Raw genomic sequence first — 26,428 nt, 5'->3', positions numbered from 1 at the left:
CCATACACATGTATATACATACACGTCCACACACGCAAATATACATACCTATACATCTCAATGTACACATATATATACACACACAGACACATACATATATACCCATGCACACAATTCACACTGTCTGCCTTTATTCATTCCCATTGCCACCTCGCCACACATGGAATACCCCTCCCCCCTCATGCGTGCGAGGTAGCACTAGGAAAAGACACCAAAGGCCCCATTCGTTCACACTCAGTCTCTAGCTGTCATGCAATAATGCCCGAAACCACAGCTCCCTTTCCACATCCAGGCCCCACACAACTTTCCATGGTTTACCCCAGACGCTTCACATGCCCTGATTCAATCCACTGACAGCATGTCAACCCCAGTATACCACATTGATCCAATTCACTCTACTCCTTGCCCGCCTTTCACCCTCCTGCATGTTCAGGCCCCGATCACTCAAAATCTTTTTCACTCCATCTTTCCACCTCCAATTTGGTCTCCTACTTCTCATTCCCTCCACCTCCGACACATATATCCTCTTGTTCAATCTTTCCTCACACATTCTCTCCATGTGCCCAAACCATTTTAAACCACCCTCTTCTGCTCTCTCAACCACACTCTTTTTATTTCCACACATCTGTCTTACCCTTACATTACTTACTCGATCAAACCACCTCACACCACACATTGTCCTCAAACATCTCATTTCCAGCACATCCACCCTCCTGCGCACGACTCTATCCATAGCCCACGCCTCAACCATACAACATTGTTGGAACCACTATTCCTTCAAACATACCCATTTTTGCTTTCCGAGATAATGTTCTCGACTTCCACACATTCTTCAACGCTCCCAGGATTTTCGCCCCCTCCCCCACCCTATGATTCACTTCCGCTTCCATGGTTCCATCCGCTGCCAGATCCACTCCCAGATATCTAAAACACTTCACTTCCTCCAGTTTTTCTCCATTCAAACTTACCTCCCAATTGACTTGACCCTCAACCCTACTGTACCTAATAACCTTGCTCTTATTCACATTTACTCTTAACTTTCTTCTTTCACACACTTTACCAAACTCAGTCACCAGTTTCTGCAGTTTCTTACATGAATCAGCCACCAGCGCTGTATCATCAGCGAACAACAACTAACTCGCTTCCCAAGCTCTCTCATCCAGAACAGACTGCATACTTGCCCCTCTTTCCAAAACTCTTGCATTCACCTCCCTAACAACCCCATCCATAAACAAATTAAACAACCATGGAGACATCATACACCCCTTCTGCAAACCTACATTCACTGAGAACCAATCACTTTCCTCTCTTCCTACACGTACACATGCCTTACATCCTCAATAAAAACTTTTCACTGCTTCTAACAACTTGCCTCCCACACCATATATTCTTAATACCTACCACAGAGCATCTCTATCAACTCTATCATATGCCTTCTCCAGATCCATAAATGCTACATACAAATCCATTTGCTTTTCTAACTATTTCTCACATACATTCTTCAAAGCAAACACCTGATCCACACACACACACACACATATATATATATATATATATATATATATATATATATATATATTTTTTTTTTTTTTTTTTTTTTTTTTATACTTTGTCGCTGTCTCCCGCGTTTGCGAGGTAGCGCAAGGAAACAGACGAAAGAAATGGCCCAACCCTCCCCATACACATGTACATACACACGTCCACACACGCAAATATACATACCTACACAGCTTTCCATGGTTTACCCCGGACGCTTCACATGCCTTGATTCAATCCACTGACAGCACGTCAACCCCTGTATACCACATCGCTCCAATTCACTCTATTCCTTGCCCTCCTTTCACCCTCCTGCATGTTCAGGCCCCGATCACACAAAATCCTCTTCACTCCATCTTTCCACCTCCAATTTGGTCTCCCTCTTCTCCTCGTTCCCTCCACCTCCGACACATATATCCTCTTGGTCAATCTTTCCTCACTCATTCTCTCCATGTGCCCAAACCATTTCAAAACACCCTCTTCTGCTCTCTCAACCACGCTCTTTTTATTTCCACACATCTCTCTCACCCTTACGTTACTTACTCGATCAAACCACCTCACACCACACATTGTCCTCAAACATCTCATTTCCAGCACATCCATCCTCCTGCGCACAACTCTATCCATAGCCCACGCCTCGCAACCATACAACATTGTTGGAACTACTATTCCTTCAAACATACCCATTTTTGCTTTCCGGGATAATGTTCTCGACTTCCACACATTTTTCAAGGCTCCCAAAATTTTCGCCCCCTCCCCCACCCTATGATCCACTTCCGCTTCCATGGTTCCATCCGCTGACAGATCCACTCCCAGATATCTAAAACACTTCACTTCCTCCAGTTTTTCTCCATTCAAACTCACCTCCCAATTGACTTGACCCTCAACCCTACTGTACCTAATAACCTTGCTCTTATTCACATTTACTCTTAACTTTCTTCTTCCACACACTTTACCAAACTCAGTCACCAGCTTCTGCAGTTTCTCACATGAATCAGCCACCAGTGCTGTATCATCAGCGAACAACAACTGACTCACTTCCCAAGCTCTCTCATCCCCAACAGACTTCATACTTGCCCCTCTTTCCAAAACTCTTGCATTCACCTCCCTAACAACCCCATCCATAAACAAATTAAACAACCATGGAGACATCACACACCCCTGCCGCAAACCTACATTCACTGAGAACCAATCACTTTCCTCTCTTCCTACACGTACACATGCCTTACATCCTCGATAAAAACTTTTCACTGCTTCTAACAACTTTCCTCCCACACCATATATTCTTAATACCTTCCACAGAGCATCTCTATCAACTCTATCATATGCCTTCTCCAGATCCATAAATGCTACATACAAATCCATTTGCTTTTCTAAGTATTTCTCACATACATTCTTCAAAGCAAACACCTGATCCACACATCCTCTACCACTTCTGAAACCACACTGCTCTTCCCCAATCTGATGCTCTGTACATGCCTTCACCCTCTCAATCAATACCCTCCCATATAATTTACCAGGAATACTCAACAAACTTATACCTCTGTAATTTGAGCACTCACTCTTATCCCCTTTGCCTTTGTACAATGGCACTATGCACGCATTCCGCCAATCCTCAGGCACCTCACCATGAGTCATACATACATTAAATAACCCTATCAACCAGTCAACAATACAGTCACCCCCTTTTTTAATGAATTCCACTGCAGTACCATCCAAACCTGCTGCCTTGCCGGCTTTCATCTTCCGCAAAGCTTTTACTACCTCTTCTCTGCTTACCAAATCATTTTCCCTAACTTCCCTAACTTTGCACACCACCTCGACCAAAACACCTTATATCTGCCACTCTATCATCAAACACATTCAACAAACCTTCAAAATACTCACTCCATCTCCTTCTCACATCACCACTACTGGTTATCACCTCCCCATTTGCGCCCTTCACTGAAGTTCCCATTTGCTCCCTTGTCTTACGCACTTTATTTACCTCCTTCCAGAACATCTTTTTATTCTCCCTAAAATTTAATGATACTCTCTCACCCCAACTCTCATTTGCCCTTTTTTTCACCTCTTGCACCTTTCTCTTGACCTCCTGTCTCTTTCTTTTATACATCTCCCACTCAATTGCATTTTTTCCCTGCAAAAATCGTCGAAATGCCTCTCTCTTCTCTTTCACTAATACTCTTACTTCTTCATCCCACCACTCACTACCCTTTCTAATCAACCCACCTCCCACTCTTCTCATGCCACAAGCATCTTTTGCGCAATCCACCACTGATTCCCTAAATACATCCCATTCCTCCCCCACTCCCCTTACTTCCATTGTTCTCACCTTTTTCCATTATGGAGCGGGTGGCTGGAAATCCTCCCCTCTCGTTTTTTTCAATTTTCCAAAAGAAGGAACAGAGAAGGGGGCCAGGTGAGGATTTTCCCTCAAAGGCCCAGTCCTCTGTTCTTAACGCTACCTCGCTAACGCGGGAAATGGCGAATAGTATGAAACAAAGATATATATATATATATATATATATATATATATATATATATATATATATATATATATATATATATATATTCCCTGGGGATAGGGGAGAAAGAATACTTCCCACGTATTCCCTGCGTGTCGTAGAAGGCGACTAAAAGGGAAGGGAGCGGGGGGCTGGAAATCCTCCCCTCTCGTTTTTTTTTTTTCTTTTTAATTTTCCAAAAGAAGGAACAGAGAAGAGGGCCAGGTGAGGATATTCCCTCAAAGGCCCAGTCCTCTGTTCTTAACGCTACCTCGCTATCGCGGGAAATAGCGAATAGTATGAAAAAAAAAAATATATATATATATATATATATATATATATATATACACATTAGTTATCCCTTGGGATAGGAGAGAAAGAATTCTTCCCACGTATTCCCTGCGTGTCGTAGTAGGCAACTAAAAGGGAAGGGAGCGGTGGGCTGGAAATCCTCCCCTCTCGTTTTTCAGTTTCCAAAAGAAGAAACAGAGAAGGGGGCCAAGTGAGGATGTTCCCTCAAAGGCTCAGTCCTCTGTTCTTAACGCTACCTTGCTAATGCGGGAAATGGCGAATAGTAAAAAAAAAAAAAAAGAAAAAAAAAGGAAAAAAATATATATATACATTAGTGGTAGAGGATGTGTGGATCAGGGTTTGCTTTGAAGAATGTATGTAAGAAATATTTAGAAAAGCAAATGGATTTGTATGTAGCATTTATGGGTCTGGAGAAGGATTATGATTAGAGTTGATAGAGATGCTCTGTGGAAGGTATTAAAAATATATGGTATTAAGAATATATGGTGTTGCTAGAAGCAGTGAAAAGTTTTTATCGAGGATGTAAGGCATGTGTACGAGTAGGGTGAGAGGAAAGTCTTTGGTTCTCAGTGAATGTCGGTTTGTGCCAGGGGTGCCTGATGTCTCCATGGTTGTTTAATTTATTTCTGGATGGTGTTGTTAGGAAGGTGAATGAAGAGTTTTGGAGAGAGGGGCAAGTATGCAGTCTGTTATGGATGAGAGGGCTTGGGAAGTGAGTCAGCTGTTGTTTGCTGATGATACAGTGCTGGTGGCCGATTTGGGTGAGAAACTGCAGAAGCTGGTGACTGAGTTTGGTAAAGTGTGTGAAAGAAGAAAGCTGACAGTAAATGTGAATAAGAGCAAGGTTATTAGGTACAGTAGGGTTGAGGGACAAGTCAATTGGGAGGTAAGTTTGAATGGAGAAAAACTGGAGGAAGTGAAGTGTTTTAGATATCTGGGAGTGGATTTGGCAGCGGATGGAACCATGGAAGTGGAAGTGAGTCACAGGGTGGGGAGGGGGTGAAAGTTCTGGGAGCGTTGAAAAATGTGTAGAAGGTGAGAACATTATCTCGGAAAGCAGAAATGGGTATGTTTGAAGGAATAGTGGTTCCAACAATGTTATATGGTTGTGCAGAGGAGAGTTAATGTGTTGGAGATGAAATGTTTGAGGACAATATGTGGTGAGAGGTGGTTTGAGCAAGTAAGCAATGAAAGGGTAAGAGAGATGTGTGGGAATAAAAAGAGTGTGGTAGAGAGAGCAGAAGCGGGTGTGTTGAAACGGTTTGGACACTTTCTAGCAATACCCAAACGTACACCTCTTTGATTTGAACACATACTTTTTGTCTCTCTTACTTGAATAGTGGCACTATTCAGGCATCTGCTGATCCTTGGGCACCTCCTTGGGTCATGCATTTCCCTATTTTATTTCTCTTTCTACAACCAATCCTTGTAGTGCCACACACTTTTGTGGCTGCACTGATTCAAACACTTTTAAAGCACATCATAGCTTCTAATTATTTTCTTCCTTTACTATGTTTTTTCATGCACAATTGCTTCTTCCAGAAACCTCATCAAGGTAGTGCTAGGAACTACCACATATACATTTTCTAGCTATTATGAACTACTTCAAAATTAGGGCCCATCATCCAGAAGCAAGCCCCACAGACCTTTCCATCTTTTACCATGACTACCCCACATATTACCCAGTTGTCATGCACACCTAAAAACACCCTTCTGCTCCTGTTTAGCATCTCCATAAATAGATTCTTTCCTCATCAATTTTCATTCATCCGACTCTTACAACCACTATTTTTTCTCCTTATGTATGTACGTCGAATATTTTACTTTTCTATTCAGAATTTACATTTTACATACCTTGTCCTCCCATTCTTTTAACATTTATGGAAGATTGTTTCTTTCATATATTTCTCCACAACCAAATGCCTTTCATTTTTCCCCACAAACAGCCACCCAGGGTGGTACCACTGTCCTGAATGAGGAGTGTTAAAGTGGTGCCCAGAACCATCTTACACACTCCATGTCGGGATTGCTGGTCTTACTGTCTTTCTCATCAAAACAAGCACCATACACTTAAACTTTAACTATTACTATCATTTTTTTCACAAGCACTCTTGCCAATTCCTGTCCACTCCATCATTAAGAGTATCATCATGACAAAATCCATTAAATCTATGGCCCCTAGTCCTCAGCACAATGAGGTTACCCCTTTACTCTACTGCCAATGAGAGGGATGGCCCTGGCAGTAGTAGTAGTGGCCCCTCCCATGACCTTTCCCTCTCTGTGAAACCCTCCTCTTTTTCTATTCACTATACCAACATTCATGGTCTCTCCACTAACCTCTCCCCAGTTGAATACCATCTATCTTGTACCTTTCCTAATATCGTACTTCTCTCTCAGACAGTTATCTAATGATGTTCTTACTAGTCCCTTTTTCATATCTAACTGTAGCCTCCACTCACAATTCCGGTTCAAAGGTGGTGTTTTGTGTTTATTCCAACATACACACTTTTTGCATACCTCAAGGACCTTGGGTCTCCAAACTTTAATGTTATGTGGCTCTAAGTCTGTCTTCCTATTACCTCACTTTTCCTGTTTCGCCTGTTGCTCTCCTAGTTCAACAAAATTCATATCCTTCTTCGACTATCTAAACTCCTGCCATGAGACTGTGACATTGTCTCACCTGCAAGCCGAGATCCTCTACCTTGGGAATAGTGTTGGGATCAAAACCCTCACATTCTTTATTCTTAAAGATTTAATGCAAATTATCTCCTACCCATCCCATATACCTGACCGCTCTGACCACTCTCCTGGTATTCTGGATTTGTTTTTCACCTCTAGTCCATCTCGTTGTACATACACATTCTCGCCCCCAGTGGGTTCATCTGATCATACTCATAAATTTATTCATTCTAATGGCACATCCCCCTCCAGCAACCCCTTCTAAGCATAAATACTGTCACCTCAACAAAGCTGACCATTATAACTTACATGACTTCTTTTCTGACTTTCCCCAGTTAAGTCACTGTCTTCTATGTTGTGGTGCTTCTATTTCTGCCAAATGCATAACAAGTTATTCTTGTGAGAATGGAAGCATTTATCCCCTCTTCCTTCAAGACAGCCTCATCTTCCAACCCATGGTTTAACCGTTCTTGTTCCGAGGCCATTCAGACAAGGAAACTGTGGCTCCCATTCAGCTTTCATCACTGCCCATAATTGCTGCAAGCACGTTATCCGTGAGGTGAAGCATTCTTTGTTCAAAGGAAGTGCAATAACTCTCCTCGTCATCCATTGATAGGTGTTTCTGGTTCTTAGCTAAGGGCATCTCTAACAACCTTTCCATCCCTGTGCACTGAAGGAGTGTGCCTCTGAACTTGCACCTGTGCTTACTCATCTGTTCTGTTTCTGCTTAAAAACCAAAACTTTTCCTTCTCCTTGGAAATGCACAGTGATGCTTCTCATCCCTAAGAAAGGTGACCTTTCTGACCACTCTAACTATCCTCCTATTGCTTTGGCATCTACCATTTCCAAAGTCTTTGAACCCATCCTCAACTCCCATATCCTTAAACACCTAGAAAGTCAGTCAGTCTTTCTGATCAACTGTATGGCTTCCGTAAGGCAAGATCGACTGGTGATATTCTTTCCTATCTTACTAATGTCTGGTCATCATCCCTGAAAAATTTTGGGGAGTCTTGTGAGGTTGCCCTTGACAGGATGTGCTATAGGAGTCTCGTCTCCAAGCTCCCCTCTTTGGCTTCCCTTCCTTTTTAGCTTCCTCTCCGGCTGATTTCTATCTCTGGTTGTTGATGGAACAGCCTTCCCCTGTTTCTCCAACAGGTTCTGACCTGTCCCCTACACTTTTCCTCCATTTTTTCAATGATTTCCTCTCCTCCACAAATAATCCAGTGCACTCATAAGCAGATGACTCAACAGTGCATTCATCCTTCAATTCTGCTCCCTCTTCTATCATTTGATGTACATCTTGTCTTGACACAGCTTCCTCAGTAAACTTGGACAGGATATCTCGGTGGGGTTGACAAAATCTTGTTAAAATTCAACCGAAAACTCCTCAATTCTTGCCTCTACTTTGACGGGTCTGTAATTCCACCTCTTGACTTGATTAACATATTTGGTATAACTGTAACATCCACTCTTTCTTGGAAAGCCCTTATTACAGGAATAGTTAAGTCTACCTCTTAAGAAATTGGGTATCCGTTTAGATGTTGAAACTTCTCTTCTGAATAGTTGCTCCAGTTTTACAAGGGATTGATTTGTCCTTGTATGGAGTACTACTCTCCCATCTGGGATGGTTCTAGCTCTGCATCCTTACTTGACAGAGTTGAAGTGAAAGCAGTCAGACTTATAAATCGTTCCAGGCTAACTTCCAAACTTGACCCCCTTTCCCTATGTCACAATGTTGGTTCACTTTCCCTCCTCTATAGGTATTACTCTGATTTTTGCTCCCAAGAGCTGGCTGCTTGTGTGCTCCCACCACTAGCCTGACCACACAATACTTGGCAAGCTGCTGTGTCACATGATTATTGTGTGGCTATCAGCAGCTCAAGGGTGGACCGTTTTGACAACTGCTTCTTTCCCTACATGTCGAATTGTTGAAACTCTATTTCTCATGTCTTCCCCAATAACTGTGACCTGGCACATTTCAAAAGACAGGTCTTTCATGTCCTCCCCCAATAACTGTGACCTGGCACATTTCAAAAGACAGGTCTTTCATGTCCTCATAAATTTGTAAATACTTTCCTGTGTCATTTCTTTTTCTGTTTCATAATTCTATCATTAAGGCCTGGCCTTGAGTCTTTACATTAAAAAAAATCTTTAGTGCCAAACACCTTTGAGGCAACAACTATATGAATTTTCAAAGCATATCAAAGCATTTATTTTCTTCCTTAATCTTTATTTTCTATATAATTGCTTCTCACACCATAGCACCAGAACGCATGAAAAAAAGGATCTACCTGCTAACATCCTTTCTCCAGCTGTTATGCATAATCCCTATCATCCACAGCCAAGTCCTGTAGACCCTTGTTGCAATACACAAAAAGAAAAAAATCTTTCATTGCTCCTTGCCTTTAATGTCGTCATTTCCTGACACAACAATGTTATTCTTTTACTTGTCCTGAGATCTGTAGCTACATTTTTTCATCTTGGCTAACAAAATCTAACAGCTTAGGCCTGCATTCCTCCTCCAGAGTAAAGGAATGTGAAACCTTTTCATCACCAGTTACCACCACATGCCTACATCTGAGAAGGACATTCATTAGAAATCAGTTTATTTGGCACTGCAAAGAACAGATCAACAGTAAAAAAAAGGAATACATAAAGGATTAAATGACACCAGCAATATATCATATCAATATTTGTATGTTCTTGGCACATAAGGCACTTCATAAATCACAAACCACAACAGGTTGGTTCATCACTTAACTGAAAAAAAATCATGTACATTTATTCATCTTACAGTACTAAGGCACTTCACTTCATATTTTACCATAAATACATAAAAAAAGAAAATCATCAGTGGTTAACTGTAAACACTTAAGCACATTGATGATACACTGCAGTTACACAAGATTTGGTATTTCTATGGTATTTGAAAAAGTAATAATCTACTTATACTGGTGGCAACTTAATAGAATCAATGTAAACCCTACCAAGGAGAGCCATATATAATGTGGGAGTGGGACACACTCCTTGGGTTTAACAGGTAAAGAATCTGGTCAACTTTTTCATGTGCAAACTGTTTAAATGTGTACTAACGTCTTACAGAAGCAATACAATGATCCTCTACACTAAAGATAGAATTTAGATACTCGACTCACTGCTGTCCCATATATCAGTAATAATAATAATAGCTATGACTTTCCATAGTTGTTCACTATTTCCCTCTAGCAAGGTAGCACCAGAAACAGACGAACAATGACCCCATTACATCACAATCACTCTTAATGTCATGGATAATGCACCAAACCTTCAGCTTCACAGATATTCCATGGTTTCCCTTTACTGTTTTATATGCAGCAGTAATAAATCTTATGTGTTATTTTCTGTAACAGCGAGGTAGCATGAGGAACACAAGCAATGGCCTCACTTGCCACCAACTAACCTCTAGGTGTCATGTAAAATGCACCAAAACCAGAGCTTACCATTCACAATCAAGCTACACAGACCTTATAATGAAAAAAAAATAATAATAATAAAGGATAGGGTTAAAATTTACCAACATATTTTTTGTGAGTCCGGGCAAAAACAGGAGTCTTGCAACCCTTCCTTCAAGTATTATCACTTTCTAAAAGTAGAGACTGAATTACAAGCTAAGCAAGGATTTGATCTTGAACATTCAGGCTTGGGTAGAGGATGAAGTGAAATATGCTTTGCATGTTTGAGGCCTGACAAGGCAGGAGGGTGTGAGGTATGCATGGGATTGAGCAAACTGTAGCAGTGTTAAATACACAGGGTGATGTGCTCTCAATGGGCTGAGCAAAGGAATATGAAGCAGTCGGGATACAACGAAAAGGTCTGTGGGTCCTGGTTGTGGATAGGAAAGCTGTGGTTTTGGTGCATTATACATGGCAGCAAGAGATGATATAAGTGATGAGTCTGTTATTCACCTGTTCCTAGCACTACCTCACTATCACTGGAAATGGCAAAATGGCAAAAATAAAGGTAATATACACATTTTAAACAAGTCCGTTAAACACTAGCATGATCATCAAATAAGTACAATGTGAGATCTGGCAATGGGCACACTAATATCTAACTTAATTTAGCACCAAAATATTCAACTTGTTATTCACTACCTTTGTTTTGGGTTTCTGTATTAACAAACTTTATTTTATGAGTGAGAAAGATGTAGTTATCAGTTACCTGCTACACTGCTGGTATCTTACATAGAGAAAAAAATAATACAAACTATGTGGAATGATAGAAAATAGAAGATTAACTTGTACTATTCCCTTATGTAATAAACTGAAATACAGATATGTAAATGACTCCCACTGTTTGGCTTATCTATCTATATATATCCATTAAGTCTCCTTAAATATCAAGCAGGAAGCCATGGGGAACCTTCTCCAAACACTGGCCACCATAAATCAAATGTCATACTTCTAGATTTACAAACAGTCTTAGCTTCTGCAAACTACTGCAGCTATGTAGAGTATAAGTCCCTTCTGTTAATGGCATCCAATTGCTTAAAATACATATCAAACAAACTAATAAGCAGAATTCTCCCTTAAGCAAAAGCATTTGTTGTATCATTAAAAGGAGAATGTGTGTTACAATAAATTAAAGTGGCCAAAAGCATGGAACAGATTCTGCATGAACTGCTAGAATTACATTAATCAAATCATGGTTAGCCTACCTGTTTATTGCTGTGTTATCTTAAACTCTGTTCCCATTTACATGGGCTGGATCAAATGCATACTTCCTCACATCTCATTCATACATATCCCCAAGTTAAATTTAGTGTGGTAAACATGTTATGCGCACTACTAAAATGCTTCACTGTTTTTCACTTTGCACATTAGGATTACAGTGAGGTATGCACAAATACAAATACATGTCAAAAGCTATTCATTAAAAGATAGATAACATGCTCAAGAGTGTTTGTAGGTTAGAGCTGAAATGATAAAATCTCAGTAGAATAACAAGGTGGCTATACCCCTATTCATGTCCAATAAGGGTGATGCAATTTCCAGTTAAGTACAGTAAACTTATGGTACTTAATTTGAATACTGAATAATCTGTAGAGATTCTGTAAGATTATTCATAACACTCTTAGTGTACAGAATAGCTACCTACCTATGATGCCCCTTTTTATCACAAATAAAAAAAATTATGGCTTGATACTGGAACAGAACAAATGTGAAAATTTTGAAAAATTGGTATACCATGCTAGACAACAAGGTAGAGCCATGATTTGAGATTACCTAGTGAATACTAAGTCGGTGGCATCTTAAAAAACAAACCAGCATCATCAACTGTGCTACTTGTATCACAGTATTAAAACTAAAAAATCCTTTATGACTAGTAAATAAATAAAAAAAAAGGACAATAAGTTAAAAATACAGCTATCTCACACATTAATTTTAAGGTGTCATAATAGACCAAATTTGGTGGTTTATTTACATCCAAATCTTTTGAAGTTACAGGCCATAAAAGTGTGTAATGCTTGAGATATCAGGAATGAAAAATTCTTCCACAATCATGAAAATTCTCATTTTCAAAGAAAAAGGAACGTACCAATTTTAGAAGTACGATGAAGAGATTTAGTTACAACCAATGCGTTTACTCTTCTGAAAGAATATTTAGGCCTTTTGTTGTACCACTTTTGTACAACAAAATGAAGTTAATTTCACCAATATTCCAGCATTCAAAAATGCCACATGTAACTCACTCGTTATGCAGGATTAAGCTTGGGTATATCTTAATTACTATTTACAAAAATGAAATTGTTTCTCTGAATACTATTCACCCATCCAGTCTTCTCTCCGTCAGTCATCTCCATGTAATAGTTCTGTTTTACATTATCATGTTTCCGTGCTTCTCATCCTCTGCCAACTAGAAATGGGAAAGAAATTGTGTTAATATAATAGAATTTAGGCAAATTACGATAAGAACTGTGTACTAAATGAAAGGTCCAAACAAACCTTCAACTTTTAGACTCGAGAGATAATATAATTCGGCACACAGAATATAAGACCTATCGGTTCTATCTAAAGACTCGTAAACTTACAATCAGGCTATAACTTTAAAATGCAAGTCATTAGGAATAAAAATGCCCCAGAGGAGTAAAAAGATAAAGTTCACAAGAATATTTATCTTTAGGAATATTCTTTCAAGCCCTATACTACAATTATGATGGACTTGTGCCCTAACAGTTCAGAACAGGATCATGTTCGTCCTTTGTTCAATAAGGCTGTTGAAGTATGCAGCACATAAGTCTACATAACTACCACATTTTAGCTGGTCTGTAGAGTTTTACAAACGGTAGATAAATTTACCTCAGGACGTACATACTGCATGATATTCAAAGGTACTTGTCAAAAATGGCAAGAGTCCATGATCCACCAAGTCCTGATCAGCAAGCTAACCATGATTTGATTAATCATAAGGCCACAGTATTTCTAACTCAGTTAAGTGAACATTTTACTCATGAAACTGTAAACATTTTCAGCACTAGCAGTGAGTGACTAAATGAGATTCCGAGCCTCATTCCCACATTTTTATTTGTTTTAATTCTACTGAAATTTATAGACTATGAGAAGCTGATTTCACCAGTGTTCTTCACATGTTATTTCCTTTTGTAGCAACTCTGGATTTTCCCAGTATCAATCACAAAATATTATCTTAATGATGGCAATCTGACATGGAGGCAGGTCACACCATGTGACCTTACCTGACTTACTAATTCCCAGGGGAATGAGCCTGGTAGCCCATCCCCTGCAGATTATCTAACCCATTCAGCAGCACACAGTGAGGAGAGAGATTGCAACGTTCAACCCCAAGAAACCACTTGTATGTTGTGTCACTCAACAACGTCTCCTATTCCTTGGGAGTCCGTATGGTTTCTACAAGTATCGATAAGTCCTCTGGTGATTAGTGACACTACACCTGTATCACTATACCCTAGCTCCAATACCTCTGCATATCACCCCTGTAAAGCACTACTGGCAGTATGTGTGTTTCTGTATCCCTCAGTTCCATCACCAAGCACAGCTGAACTAAAGCATTCCACCACAAAGAACACCCAGTAAACTGGTGGCTCCTGGAGATGATTAAGACTTTTGCAAACCATTCATCCATTGCTAATTGTCAACCTCCCTTGACCCTTGCTGTTATAATCCTTTTTCCTACCACCCATCCAATATGAACCAACACCAGTCCATCTTCCTTTTTGTCTGCCAAATCCAGTGAGCCACTCCTGCTGTCCCCTGATGATTCTGTTTCCCTCACATGGCATGGGTCCCACCTGACACCGACTTCCACCACTATGGTGCTACAGGACAAAATACCTCTACAGTTTGGAAGCACCAACCTCATAGTTTGCGTAGGCAGGCTAAATTTTCACCGACAACCAGATTACCAATGATGCAATAAGACACACTTATGTGATCTCAGTCCTTCCAAAGGACTCTCTTGGGAAATGAAGACCATCATCATGAACCCATCGATGACTGACAAGTACCTGATGAGAAAAACCACCCTTCCGCAGGTTTAAAGTGCTGACAAAAATCTTCAGAGGGATCTATTCCTGGGAGGAACCAGTATGGGTTTCAAGACCCCAACTTGGGTTCTTCATCACATGGAGAGGTTCTAACAGATTCCCAATGGACCTTGTCTAATAAACACATTGTGAATGTTGTTTTTACAATATTTTTTAAACCAGATCCAGACAGCCATTGTTACTGTTCCCTCAACAACTCTATTGCCCCTCCTCGCTGCTATGGCCAATCAGCTTGACCAAATTTACGAACAACAGTCCACCATCAACTCCACCTACTCATCCTCTCTGATTCTGCCCCACAGGATACCCTAATGTCCTAGCTTATGAGTGCAACCCAAAAGCTTTTTTCTTTTAAAATTGAAATATAACAATGAAACACCTCTATGCTTGAAATAATCAAGGAAAACATCTCATAATCCTTCCCCAAACCATCAGATACCCAAAAACACAAACCAAACGATCACAAAATCTAAAAGAGTGACTTGATTACTTATATACAGGCCTTAATGTCCCCCAACACTCATTTCAACTTCAGCATGAAAAATAGTCCTTATACTAAGGTTTTCAAGCAAATCTATTACCCTAAAAAAAAATGCAGGTAATAGGGAATTTCTTTGCCCAAAAACCATTTTGTTTTGAATTTGAAATATGAAATACTAAAATGCTTCTATACTTGAAATAATCATGGAAAATATCTCAATGCTTCCCCAACCCAACAAATACGAACCAAATAATCACAGAATCTTTAAAAGAGTAACTGTTGATTTCATGCAAATCTATTACCACTCACAAAATACATAAAATTCCATGCAATACTTAGGGGAATTTTGTAACCCAAAGAAAAAACCTTTTCATTTTGAAATTGAAATACACTGAAAAGCTTCTGTATTTGAAACCAAGTAAAATATAATGCTTCCCCATACTGACAAATAAATACCCAATTAATATGAAATGAATAACTACAGAATCTTCGGAAAGAGTAACCAATAATTACTTTTTTACAGGCCTTAATGCCTCCTAACATATATTTTAACCCCAAAGTCAAATTCAGCATGAACAATAATCCTTAAACTGAGATTCCAAGCAAATCTATTGCTGTCACAAAAATTGCAAAATTTGCTGGGTATCTTTTGGTCCAAAAATATTTTTGTATTAAAAATGAAATTTATATTTATTTTTTATTTTATTTATTATACTTTGTCGCTGTCTCCCGCGTTTGCGAGGTAGCGCAAGGAAACAGACGAAAGAAATGGCCCAACCCCCCCCCCATACACATGTATATACATACGTCCACACACGCAAATATACATACCTACACAGCTTTCCATGGTTTACCCCAGACGCTTCACATGCCTTGATTCAATCCACTGACAGCACGTCAACCCTGGTATACCACATCGCTCCAATTCACTCTATTCCTTGCCCTCCTTTCACCCTCCTGCATGTTCAGGCCCCGATCACACAAAATCTTTTTCACTCCATCTTTCCACCTCCAATTTGGTCTCCCTCTTCTCCTCGTTCCCTCCACCTCCGACACATATGTCCTCTTGGTCAATCTTTCCTCACTCATTCTCTCCATGTTCCCAAACCACTTCAAAACACCCTCTTCTGCTCTCTCAACCACGCTCTTTTTATTTCCACACATCTCTCTTACCCTTACGTTACTCACTCATTCAAACCACCTCACACCACACATTGTCCTCAAACATCTCATTTCCAGCACATCCATCCTCCTGCGCACCACTCTATCCATAGCCCACGCCTCGCAACCATACAACATTGTTGGAACCACTATTCCTTCAAACATAGCCATTTTTGCTTTCCGAGATAATGTTCTCGACTTCCACACATTCTTCAAGGCCCCCAGAATTTTCGCCCCCTCCCCCACCCTATGATCCACTTCCACTTCCATGGTTCCATCCGCTGCCAGATCCACTCCCAGATATCTAAAACACTTCACTTCCTCCAGTTTTTCTCCAGTCAAACTCACCTCCCAATTGACTTGACCCTCAACCCTACTGTACCTAATAACCTTGCTCTTATTCACATTTACTCTTAACTTTCTTCTTCCACACACTTTACCAAACTCAGTCACCAGCTACTGCAGTTTCTCACATGAATCAGCCACCAGCGCTGTATCATCAGCGAACAACAACTGACTCACTTCCCAAGCTCTCTCATCCCCAACAGACTTCATACTTGCCCCTCTTTCCAAAACTCTTGCATTTACCTCCTTAACAACCCCATCCATAAACAAATTAAACAACCATGGAGACATCACACACCCCTGCCGCAAACCTACATTCACTGAGAACCAATCACTTTCCTATAATATCTCATAATACTTCCCCATGCCAACAGACACCCAATAAATACAAACCAAATAATTACAAAATCTTCTAAAAGTATATATTTTTTTTTATACTTTGTCGCTGTCTCCTGCGTTAGCGAGGTAGCGCAGGGAAACGGACAAAAGAATGGCGCAACCCACCCACATGCACATGTATATACATAAATGCCCACACACGCACATATACATACCTATACATTTCAACGTATACATACATATACATACACAGACATATACAGTCACCAACATCTGCGGTTTCTCACCCAAATCAGCCACCAGTGCTTTATCATCACTTCTCAAGCCCTTCCATCCACAACTGACTGCATACTTGCCCCTCTCTCTAAAACTCTTACATTCACTTTCCTAACCACTCCATTCATAAACAAATTAAACAACCATTGAGACATCATGCACCCCTACCGCAGACTGACATTCACTGGGAACCAATTAATCTCTTCTCTTCCTACTCGTACACATGCCTTACATCCTTGGCAAAAACTTTTCACTGCTTCTAGCAACGTACCTACCACACCATATACTCTTAAAACCTTTCACAGAGGATCCCTATCAACCCTATCATATGCCTTCTCCAGAGAGATGGAGGGCTTAACATGAAAGTAGGTAAGAAACTTGAAAATAAGAAATCCTGTACAGTAAATGAGTGGTGGATAAATGGAACAGACTGACTAAGGACTTAGTTAAGGCAAAAAGCATGCATAAATCTTAAAGGATGTACGATAGAAGAGTGTTCATAAGGCTAGGCTCCGCAAGTGTAAAACTCCCTCCCTGCACAGTACAAATGCCATTGCATTCAAAATACCTATCCCCAAAGCTCTTCCCCATACAAATATAAATGTCTTCAGTCAATTTCTTTACCATCAAAACTGTCTAATTTATTTGGTCTCCAAAACAATACAGCTGGCTGACAAGCCACTGTCGTTCACAAAGGAATCACTTCTAAAATCTTTATTTCCAGAAACAGGTTCTTCCACTTCCTTCAGAATTTTTCAATACTTTCCCTTGTCTCTCCTTTTTACCATTCCATCAGCCTCTCTAAATTTCAATCGAAGCCCAGCCTTTATGTGGACTTTTGTATAAGACTGGAGCCTGCAATGTACATATCAAAAAAATCAAACACTGAGGAGCACTTTTCCCATTGTCTCTTGTACTGTCCTAATTGCACCTTTATTGTTTCAACTCAATATCTGCTCTGCTTTACCAAACCTTTTGGAAGATTGTACCCAATCAAGACAATTATGTACATTTTACAACGGTTACTTCCCTTATCATGTACTGTATAAAGGGATAATCATCCCCTAAGGGTCCATGACACTGAATTTTCTTTTATTAGTAAAGCTAATTTGTCTTCTCTTTTCTTCATTGCTGTCATATATCCAACTGGAAATATCAGACTTGATTATCTCCTCCATCAATTTCATCTCAGCAACTCCAATTTTACCTCTTTGAATTCCTCAAAGCAGTCCCTAAATTCTTGTCCATTTTCAATCCATTCATTACTTTTAGCTGTAAGTGTGTGTGTATGTTTGTGACTACATGAGATAATCTGTGTAAATATGTACTGAATTCAGTGTATTTATATGTGTTTAAGCATGTGACTAGTTGCATAAGTGTACAGATGTTTGCTTAGACTGCTTAGTTGTTTAAAGCATTGTCAATGAGGTGCAATCTGTGGATCTAATTTAGGGTACAGTTTATATATTTATCTGCTTGTGACTATATGTGAAGATACAATGTTTGCAAAAAATCATGTCTGCTTCCCCATACATTTTCAAAGGTGATGTCACACTCACATTTCAGCACTTTGTCATCTCTCCTTTGGCCTTGATTATCATCTGCAGACATCTGGGCTTGGTACTGGAAAGGTTCTAGAAGTATTCTAGGTCCATGTTTTGGGTCACATGGGTCTTGATCTCGAGAATGAGGGGAAGCAATGATAAGGTATTGCAGAAAGTAGCCACCTGATTGTGCATTCTGAGCACCCAAAACACCTAGTGTCCAGTGCATATGCACCCACATTTCATGTTTCAAGTTAAGAATTTAGGCTTTCTTCTTAAAAAAGATAAGATCCAACCATCTTAAAGAGAAAATCCCAAAATTAAGTAGCAGCCAGAAACAGTAAAGAAAAAACATCCTACTCAAGATGATCTGAGACACAATGAGGTGGTTGCTTGTACTCACACCATTTCAAACACTCGTCTCTGTGACCAGATGTATGACAATTTCAACCTATTAGTTTCATATGCCTGTACCCACAATAAACCTTAGCTGTGTATCGCCTGAAAATATATAGGGGCAGCAGATGATGCTTTTGCTGATACTGTACGTACAAAAGCTTATACTTTTGCATATAATTTTTTCAAGCAAAAGCAATTCTGCATGTTTACCCGAGTGTCTAATGGCAAATACCGATCTATGTTACCATGGAAACATAAAACAGAACCTTTAAAATACTTACAACTTGTAATTTGCCCTCTTTGTTTTTATTAATGGTGGTCACAGATGAACCAGTGTTCAGCATTATTGTACCTTGCTTCCCATTCTTCATGGTGTGACCAATGCTGCAAAGAAAGAAAAAACAATTGCATAAAAAAGAAATGGAGATTTGTAAAAAAAGGAAAGATATTTCTGTTATAAAAATGTTTGCATTATCAAGACTACAAGTTTTGCCGTACAGCCAGACTCAGTACTGGATATCGACAGATCTCTCAGATAAAGAATGAATCAACAACTTTAAGGCAGCAGAACTTCCCATTATTCATTACACAATATACCAAAAGTCTAACAACTCAAGTCAAGACGATACTACTTAATTGTGTACATTTCATTTATTAGAAGAACTGAGGATCTTCAGTTTACAGAGGATGGGCAGGTAATAAAGCTCAATTATCCTAATCTTCACACATAACAGAGAAAAAGGTCTCTCCTTCATCAGACTTTTTCTATTTTGGACAGTCTGATTTGGAAAAACACTAGATTATCAAATCACAAGTAAGTGTTCATGGTTAAGGACTTCCTCCTCACATTGTATATCTCTCCCATCAAACAATCATTTTTTTTAAGAAAGTAAAACTTGTAAAGGACATAGTCCATTCAGCATTCAGTTTTAACAAAATTGCAATGTTTGAATGATCAGAGCCACATAAATGGGTATGAAGTTAGACAAACCTGCTACTTCTACCAACTGGTCCAACCTGCTACTTCTACCAACTGGTCCAACCTGCTACTTCTCCCTAATGCTCCTGACTAATGTTCCTTCCAACTTCTTCTACCTAATGCTCCTCCCTAAAAATCCTACTTCCTACTTCTACCTATTGCTCTGACCAATTTGCCAAACATTTACTTACTCTCCCTGAAGTTCACTGATAATCACTTACCCTAACTCTCATTGCTCTCTTTTCTAACCCCTGCACCTTCCTTTTAGTCCCCCTGCCACTTTCTCTTGTACATCATTTGCACTCCTTCCATGTAAGTATCATCCATACACCTCTCTTCTCTTTAACTAGCAACTTTACTTCATCCAACCACTCACTACCTTTTCTCACTTATCCACCTTCCACCTTACATAGTCCCTAAATATCTCCCATTAGCTATTCCAAGCTCAATCTCTCCAAGTATTTTTCACACATCTCTTTTACATGCTTATCAATCAGTGTGTAACATAATAATGCCCTCTTACTATCTCTCCTACTCACCCACATCTAATAATGTATGTACCTCTTTTTATACCAGGTATTTCCAGTCACCAGTACTTTTTCAGCACTCCACAAGCAGTCCACCATTACTATTCACCTCACTGAATACCCTATGTCCCCTAGTTATACCCTCAACTGCCACACTACTCTCTTGCATTTAGATCACCCATAATTAATATCTGATCTACAGCATCACAACTGCTGACACATTCACTTAGCTGTTCCCAGACACTTGCCTCTCATCACCTTCCTTCTCATGCCCAAGTGTATGAGCACTAATAATCATGTGTACCTGGGGATAAGGGAGAGTGAATACTTCCCATATATTCCCTGTATGTCGTAGAAGGTGGCTAAAAGGGGTGGAGGCAAGGGGCTGGAAATCCTACCCTTCCATTTTTCTTTTCCAAAAGAAGGAACAGAGAAGGGGGGCCAAGTAAGGAGTTTTCCCTCTAAGGCTCAGTCATCAGTTCTTGAACACTACCTAGCTATTGCAGGAAATGGCATGTATATTTGGAAAAAGAAATTCACCCATCTCTCTAACCCACTTTCATTTTTACCTACACCAATTATATAAAATCATATTTACAAATTCATTTATTTTGGCTTCCATTAAGAACTCCATCAATCAAAACATTAATGATACTGCCCAAAAACTTTTCCAATACTTTTATTTCTTCCAATGTTATCATGTAATTCATATCCGACTCTCAGACTCCTATATTTTTGACTGTCCATTAGTACATGATTTACAATAATAATGCAATTGCAGGTATCATATATTGGGGCAGCTCTCCTCTCCATTAAGTGACTGAGTTAACACATTAGAACCAGTGCTTAGTTGACAAAGAATTGTCTCAAAATTGCAATTCTTGCTGAAAGAGGAGGACCATACTTCTATCACTTTCTTTATCCTCCATAGCTTGTTATTCTTTTGTAAATCCAAGTCTCATCTAGCTGTATTAGCAAGCAACCCATCACTGCTGTTCTTATTTCCTACCTATCCTGACCTGTATAACCTTATGTTTCACATCCCTACAGCTGACAAGGGACAGATGCTCCATATTGCAAACTTCTTATATGCTCTAACTGTCATCACAACTCCAGCCCCAACTCAGAGAGTGCATCAAGAACATACAGCCACATAACACTAAACACATCCTTAACCAATGCCCACCATTAGATATAGACTTTACAATTATAAAAGTGCTCCTTAATTTTTCACTTTGCATACCTAACTGATTCATCACATAAGACTAATATCTATTCATTCCACCACTACACTAAAAATGACTCTATAGTATCCTTTTTCTGATCATTCTTCTCGCAAATTCACTGATATATTCTCAGTCCAAATTAATTCTCTATGGTAACAAATTCATGTGTTATACTCTTACCTACATCACTAAATCTCTCACTGTATCTGTCAATCCCTTCCATGGCCCACCTCTCCTCCTCGTAACTTCTACTGTACAGTAAGCCCTCCCCATTAAGGATTACATTTCCGGAAAACTAGTGAATGCAGAATTTAAAGGTTCAATAGAAAAAAGATGAAAGGTTTCTTGGTCATACTGAACACAGAGAGGATACAGTAAATATTTAACCTTTCCAATCCTCAGCTTGGCCTATTTTTGCATTAATCAAAAGTGTTTGTTCTTTTTATTTTATTTATTTTTATTATACTTTGTCGCTGTCTCCCGCATTTGCGAGGTAGCGCAAGGAAACAGACGAAAGAAATGGCCCAACCCCCCCCCATACACATGTATATACATACGTCCACACATGCAAATATACATACCTACACAGCTTTCCATGGTTTACCCCAGACGCTTCACATGCCTTGATTCAATCCACTGACAGCACGTCAACCCCGGTATACCACATCGCTCCAATTCACTCTATTCCTTGCCCTCCTTTCACCCTCCTGCATGTTCAGGTCCCGATCACACAAAATCTTTTTCACTCCATCTTTCCACCTCCAATTTGGTCTCCCTCTTCTCCTCGTTCCCTCCACCTCCGACACATATATCCTCTTGGTCAATCTTTCCTCACTCATTCTCTCCATGTGCCCAAACCACTTCAAAACACCCTCTTCTGCTCTCTCAACCACGCTCTTTTTATTTCCACACATCTCTCTTACCCTTACGTTACTCACTCGATCAGACCACCTCACACCACACATTGTCCTCAAACATCTCATTTCCAGCACATCCATCCTCCTGCGCACCACTCTATCCATAGCCCACGCCTCGCAACCATACAACATTGTTGGAACCACTATTCCTTCAAACATAGCCATTTTTGCTTTCCGAGATAATGTTCTCGACTTCCACACATTCTTCAAGGCCCCCAGAATTTTCGCCCCCTCCCCCACCCTATGATCCACTTCCGCTTCCATGGTTCCATCCGCTGCCAGATCCACTCCCAGATATCTAAAACACTTCACTTCCTCCAGTTTTTCTCCAGTCAAACTCACCTCCCAATTGACTTGACCCTCAACCCTACTGTACCTAATAACCTTGCTCTTATTCACATTTACTCTTAACTTTCTTCTTCCACACACTTTACCAAACTCAGTTCTTTTAAAATAACTAAAAGAAAAGGATATGACCTTAAAAATCAATTCAACTTTATGTTAAAAGACATAAAACATCAAAAATAAACAAAAAACTTTCTTTAGCAGCTGTAATTCCTTTAAGCTTCCTTAGCAGCAAGATAGTTTGTGAGAATGGTGAGCCTGTTTCCACCATGTAACTGTCATCACAGGTCCACTGCATTCAATCAAAACTGAAATTGTGTTTGTGGCTGCCAGACACATAGGTATCACTATTGTGGTTGCCAGATGTATGGGCATCATTATTGTGGCTCCATTTAATTTAAAATCAGGCAGTAACCATCAACACATATTTTGTATGTGTATGTGCAGGAATGAAAGGATTAAGAACAATGATGAAAATTAATAAAACATACACAGCAAAGTGCTTTTCATTTACCTTTGATGATGATGATAAGTATGGTGATAGTACTGACGACAAAGCTGCATGTGAATAAGGAGGATTGGGGTAGGTGGTATCAGACTTGGGAGCAAACGAGGTGGTGCCTAAAGCCAAAGTACAGGCAATAGTATCTGACTTGGTGGAGATAATAAGAAGGTTCCTGAAGCTAAAGTAAAGGCAGTAGTGACTGAAGCTAAAGTGGAGGCAATGGTAGTTAAAGGGTAAAGAACACTCTGATGGGAATGTGCTTTGCCATATGTTGAAGGCTTTTGTGCTCTTTTCCACTAATGGATCCAACTCCATAATTCTGTCAGTGATGGCTCTTTGCATTAGTATGAATTTTGAGGTGGTTTTCATATTCATATTACGACTTTTGATGACAAACTCCTCTTCACTGTCATCGTCTTCACTTGATTTGATGAAGTCCTCAAGGTCCTCTACCATCATCTCCCTGGCATGAGACCTCAGTGGCCTATGTATCCCTAAAAGCCTTCCATCTGACTTGCTGTATAATCCAAGCAATGCTCCTGTTTCTATCATCAACAGAAGGAAAACAACTTAAGTTGATGACCGCCTACAGCCACACATCTACAATAGACTGTTCAACTTCATGAAGTAACTCTTTGAAGTTCAAGATGCAGTCTTCAATCATTCAACTTTTCCAACACTGGACAATATCCAGTGCTGGATCACTCCCTATCACATCCAAAATGCAAAAGGTGGTGCACCTGGTGTAGTAAGCAGTGAGTGCTGCAATCACACCTTAGTCCAGAGGGTTGCAGCAGTGGTCATGTTTGGAGGCAGAATGACTACCTCCATATTTGTGTGTGTGATCTTGATGTCTTCTTGGTGGACAGGAGAACTACTGAGAATGAGGAGGATTTCAAAGGCTAAGTTTTTGGATGTAAGCGAACCCTTGACTCCATGAACAAAGTAGTTGTGAAACTAGTCTTTGAAAATGTAAGCTGTGCCTCAGGCTTTCTTGTTCACATAGCAAATGGCACTTCTTCCTCTTGAGCACAAGCAGGTTCAAAAAATGGTGCAGCAGCACAAACTGGAGCATGTAGTCCCTCGAGGCACTGGCACAGAGGACATAGGAAAACCTGCCATATGCTACCATGATGCCAAGAGCAGACTTTTCCCTCTTGGACAAGAAAGTTCTGAGAAGTATCTTTATTCAAAATATGACACAATTGTCAGCATCAGACACCTGCTCTGGCTGGTCAGTATCTCTTCTCCTCTAAGGAGAGTTAAGGGACTCCAGAGGAAACCTCCATCCTGCCCCAAAGTCCACTGATATGGACACTCCCAACAACTTAATTTATGCAGGTTGTTCCATTTCTTGAATTTGTGGAAGCATCCCTTAGAAGCAAGAAATGGGATGAATTAAATGCCTTCCTCAGTGGTCCACTTTGCTTTAGGGAATTTTCTTTTGAGTTTGGTCCTCATCCACAAACTTGAAGCCTTTTCCAGTTTCTACATACTTTTATCATGTGCAGTTGTCATATCAGTGGCAATCATGGTAGCACTCGCTGGGATATTTTCCCTGATAGCTTTCTTATTTTTGTTACTAGATAATGGGTTTGTTCACACCCATGATGACTGCCCACTGCAGATGCACACTTACCCATAGCCAGCCTGTCTAAAACATTCACATTTTGCTCAAACTCATCGCATTCTCCCTCCTTCAGAAGACTCATCTTCACCACTCATCTTATGTTTAGGCACCATAATTAAGGGAATGTAATAAAAAACAGCACAAGTTTATGACAGCAACTCAAGAGGTGCAGCAAGATGCTGATGGTTTTTGGAATTGCATAAGGAAGGATGGACAGAGCAAGAACCCACAGTGATGTGCCTGTGCTGCAAACAAACCAAAAATTAACTCCTGCACACCTCCCCTCATGTCCCCAGTGTTGGTGGTAGGGTGAAGAGAAGGCAACATGGAGTTAGAGTGATGGGCTCACAAAATCACAAATACTGGTCACTATGTCATGAATTAAGATGTGATGTACATTTACCTATCTGCAAATACTTGAAACTCATGGAAAGCAATCTCACATATATGGAGGTTATATTGTACCACTATATATCATCTCACCAGCCTATGTCATATGTCATATGCTCTCTGTGACCACAGCATCCCAAAAGACCTTCATCCAAGAATCTTTCTAATGATAATAATCCTCATGATTCCAACTACATTTTACAATTTATCCATTACAAGTGTTCTTATCTGATACCTATAAACTTTAGTTCCACATCTCTATATGAACACTGGAACATGTATCCATTCTTGCAAGGTTTTTGCATACTCTGTTCCTACATCTTTCCCACTCACAAGAGCTTCTAGCTCATCTTCAATCCTTATCCCTTGCACAACCCAACTTTCAGCTTCTGTCTTTCCAGTAATATCCTTATTAAACTCTACTCTCAAGTATCAAAGTAATCCACAACTTCCAGTGCTTCACCAAACAAACCAGCCTTGTACTTTCAAGAACTAATGTCATAATTATACTTGCATTCCTTACTAACACTGCATCATTTACACTAAGCAACTGCAACAACTTCCACTCCGTTTCTTCATGGTTAAGTATTATTTTTCATTAATATTCATTGTTACTTATGCTGGAAAGGTAACACAAGGAATAGACAAAAAACTGCCTCATTCTCTCGCATCCACTCTCCAGCTGTTATGTACAATGCAACAAAGCCAGAGCTCCCTATCCAGTGTCAGGACCCACAGACCTTTCCATGGTTTCTCCCAACCACTTCATATG

The 26,428-nt window shown here is 39.9% G+C and overlaps 1 protein-coding gene and 1 long non-coding RNA gene across 7 annotated transcripts in view; one reads left to right on the top strand and one right to left on the bottom strand.

The window, feature by feature from the left end:
* Positions 1 to 4,125: 4,125 nt before the first annotated feature.
* Positions 4,126 to 10,465, top strand: LOC139766578 (uncharacterized). Its single transcript, XR_011716923.1, has 2 exons — positions 4,126 to 9,020; positions 9,073 to 10,465. It is a non-coding gene; the product is annotated as an uncharacterized lncRNA (long non-coding RNA).
* The window catches only part of Myo61F (Myosin 61F), a 283,730-nt gene continuing 267,012 nt past the window's right edge, over positions 9,711 to 26,428 (bottom strand). For all 6 annotated transcript variants that reach the window (XM_071695382.1, XM_071695401.1, XM_071695411.1 and 3 more), the window contains 2 exons: positions 19,419 to 19,521; positions 9,711 to 12,926 (listed from right to left, as the gene is read on the bottom strand). In XM_071695382.1, the coding sequence (XP_071551483.1) occupies positions 12,888 to 12,926; positions 19,419 to 19,521 (142 nt within the window). In that variant the 3' untranslated portion in view covers positions 9,711 to 12,887. The remainder of the gene's footprint in view (positions 12,927 to 19,418; positions 19,522 to 26,428) is intronic.

Source organism: Panulirus ornatus, chromosome 4 (assembly GCF_036320965.1).
Source record: "Panulirus ornatus isolate Po-2019 chromosome 4, ASM3632096v1, whole genome shotgun sequence".
NCBI classification, from domain to species: Eukaryota; Metazoa; Arthropoda; class Malacostraca; order Decapoda; family Palinuridae; genus Panulirus; species Panulirus ornatus.
This window is presented reverse-complemented; position numbering and strand designations above follow the sequence as displayed.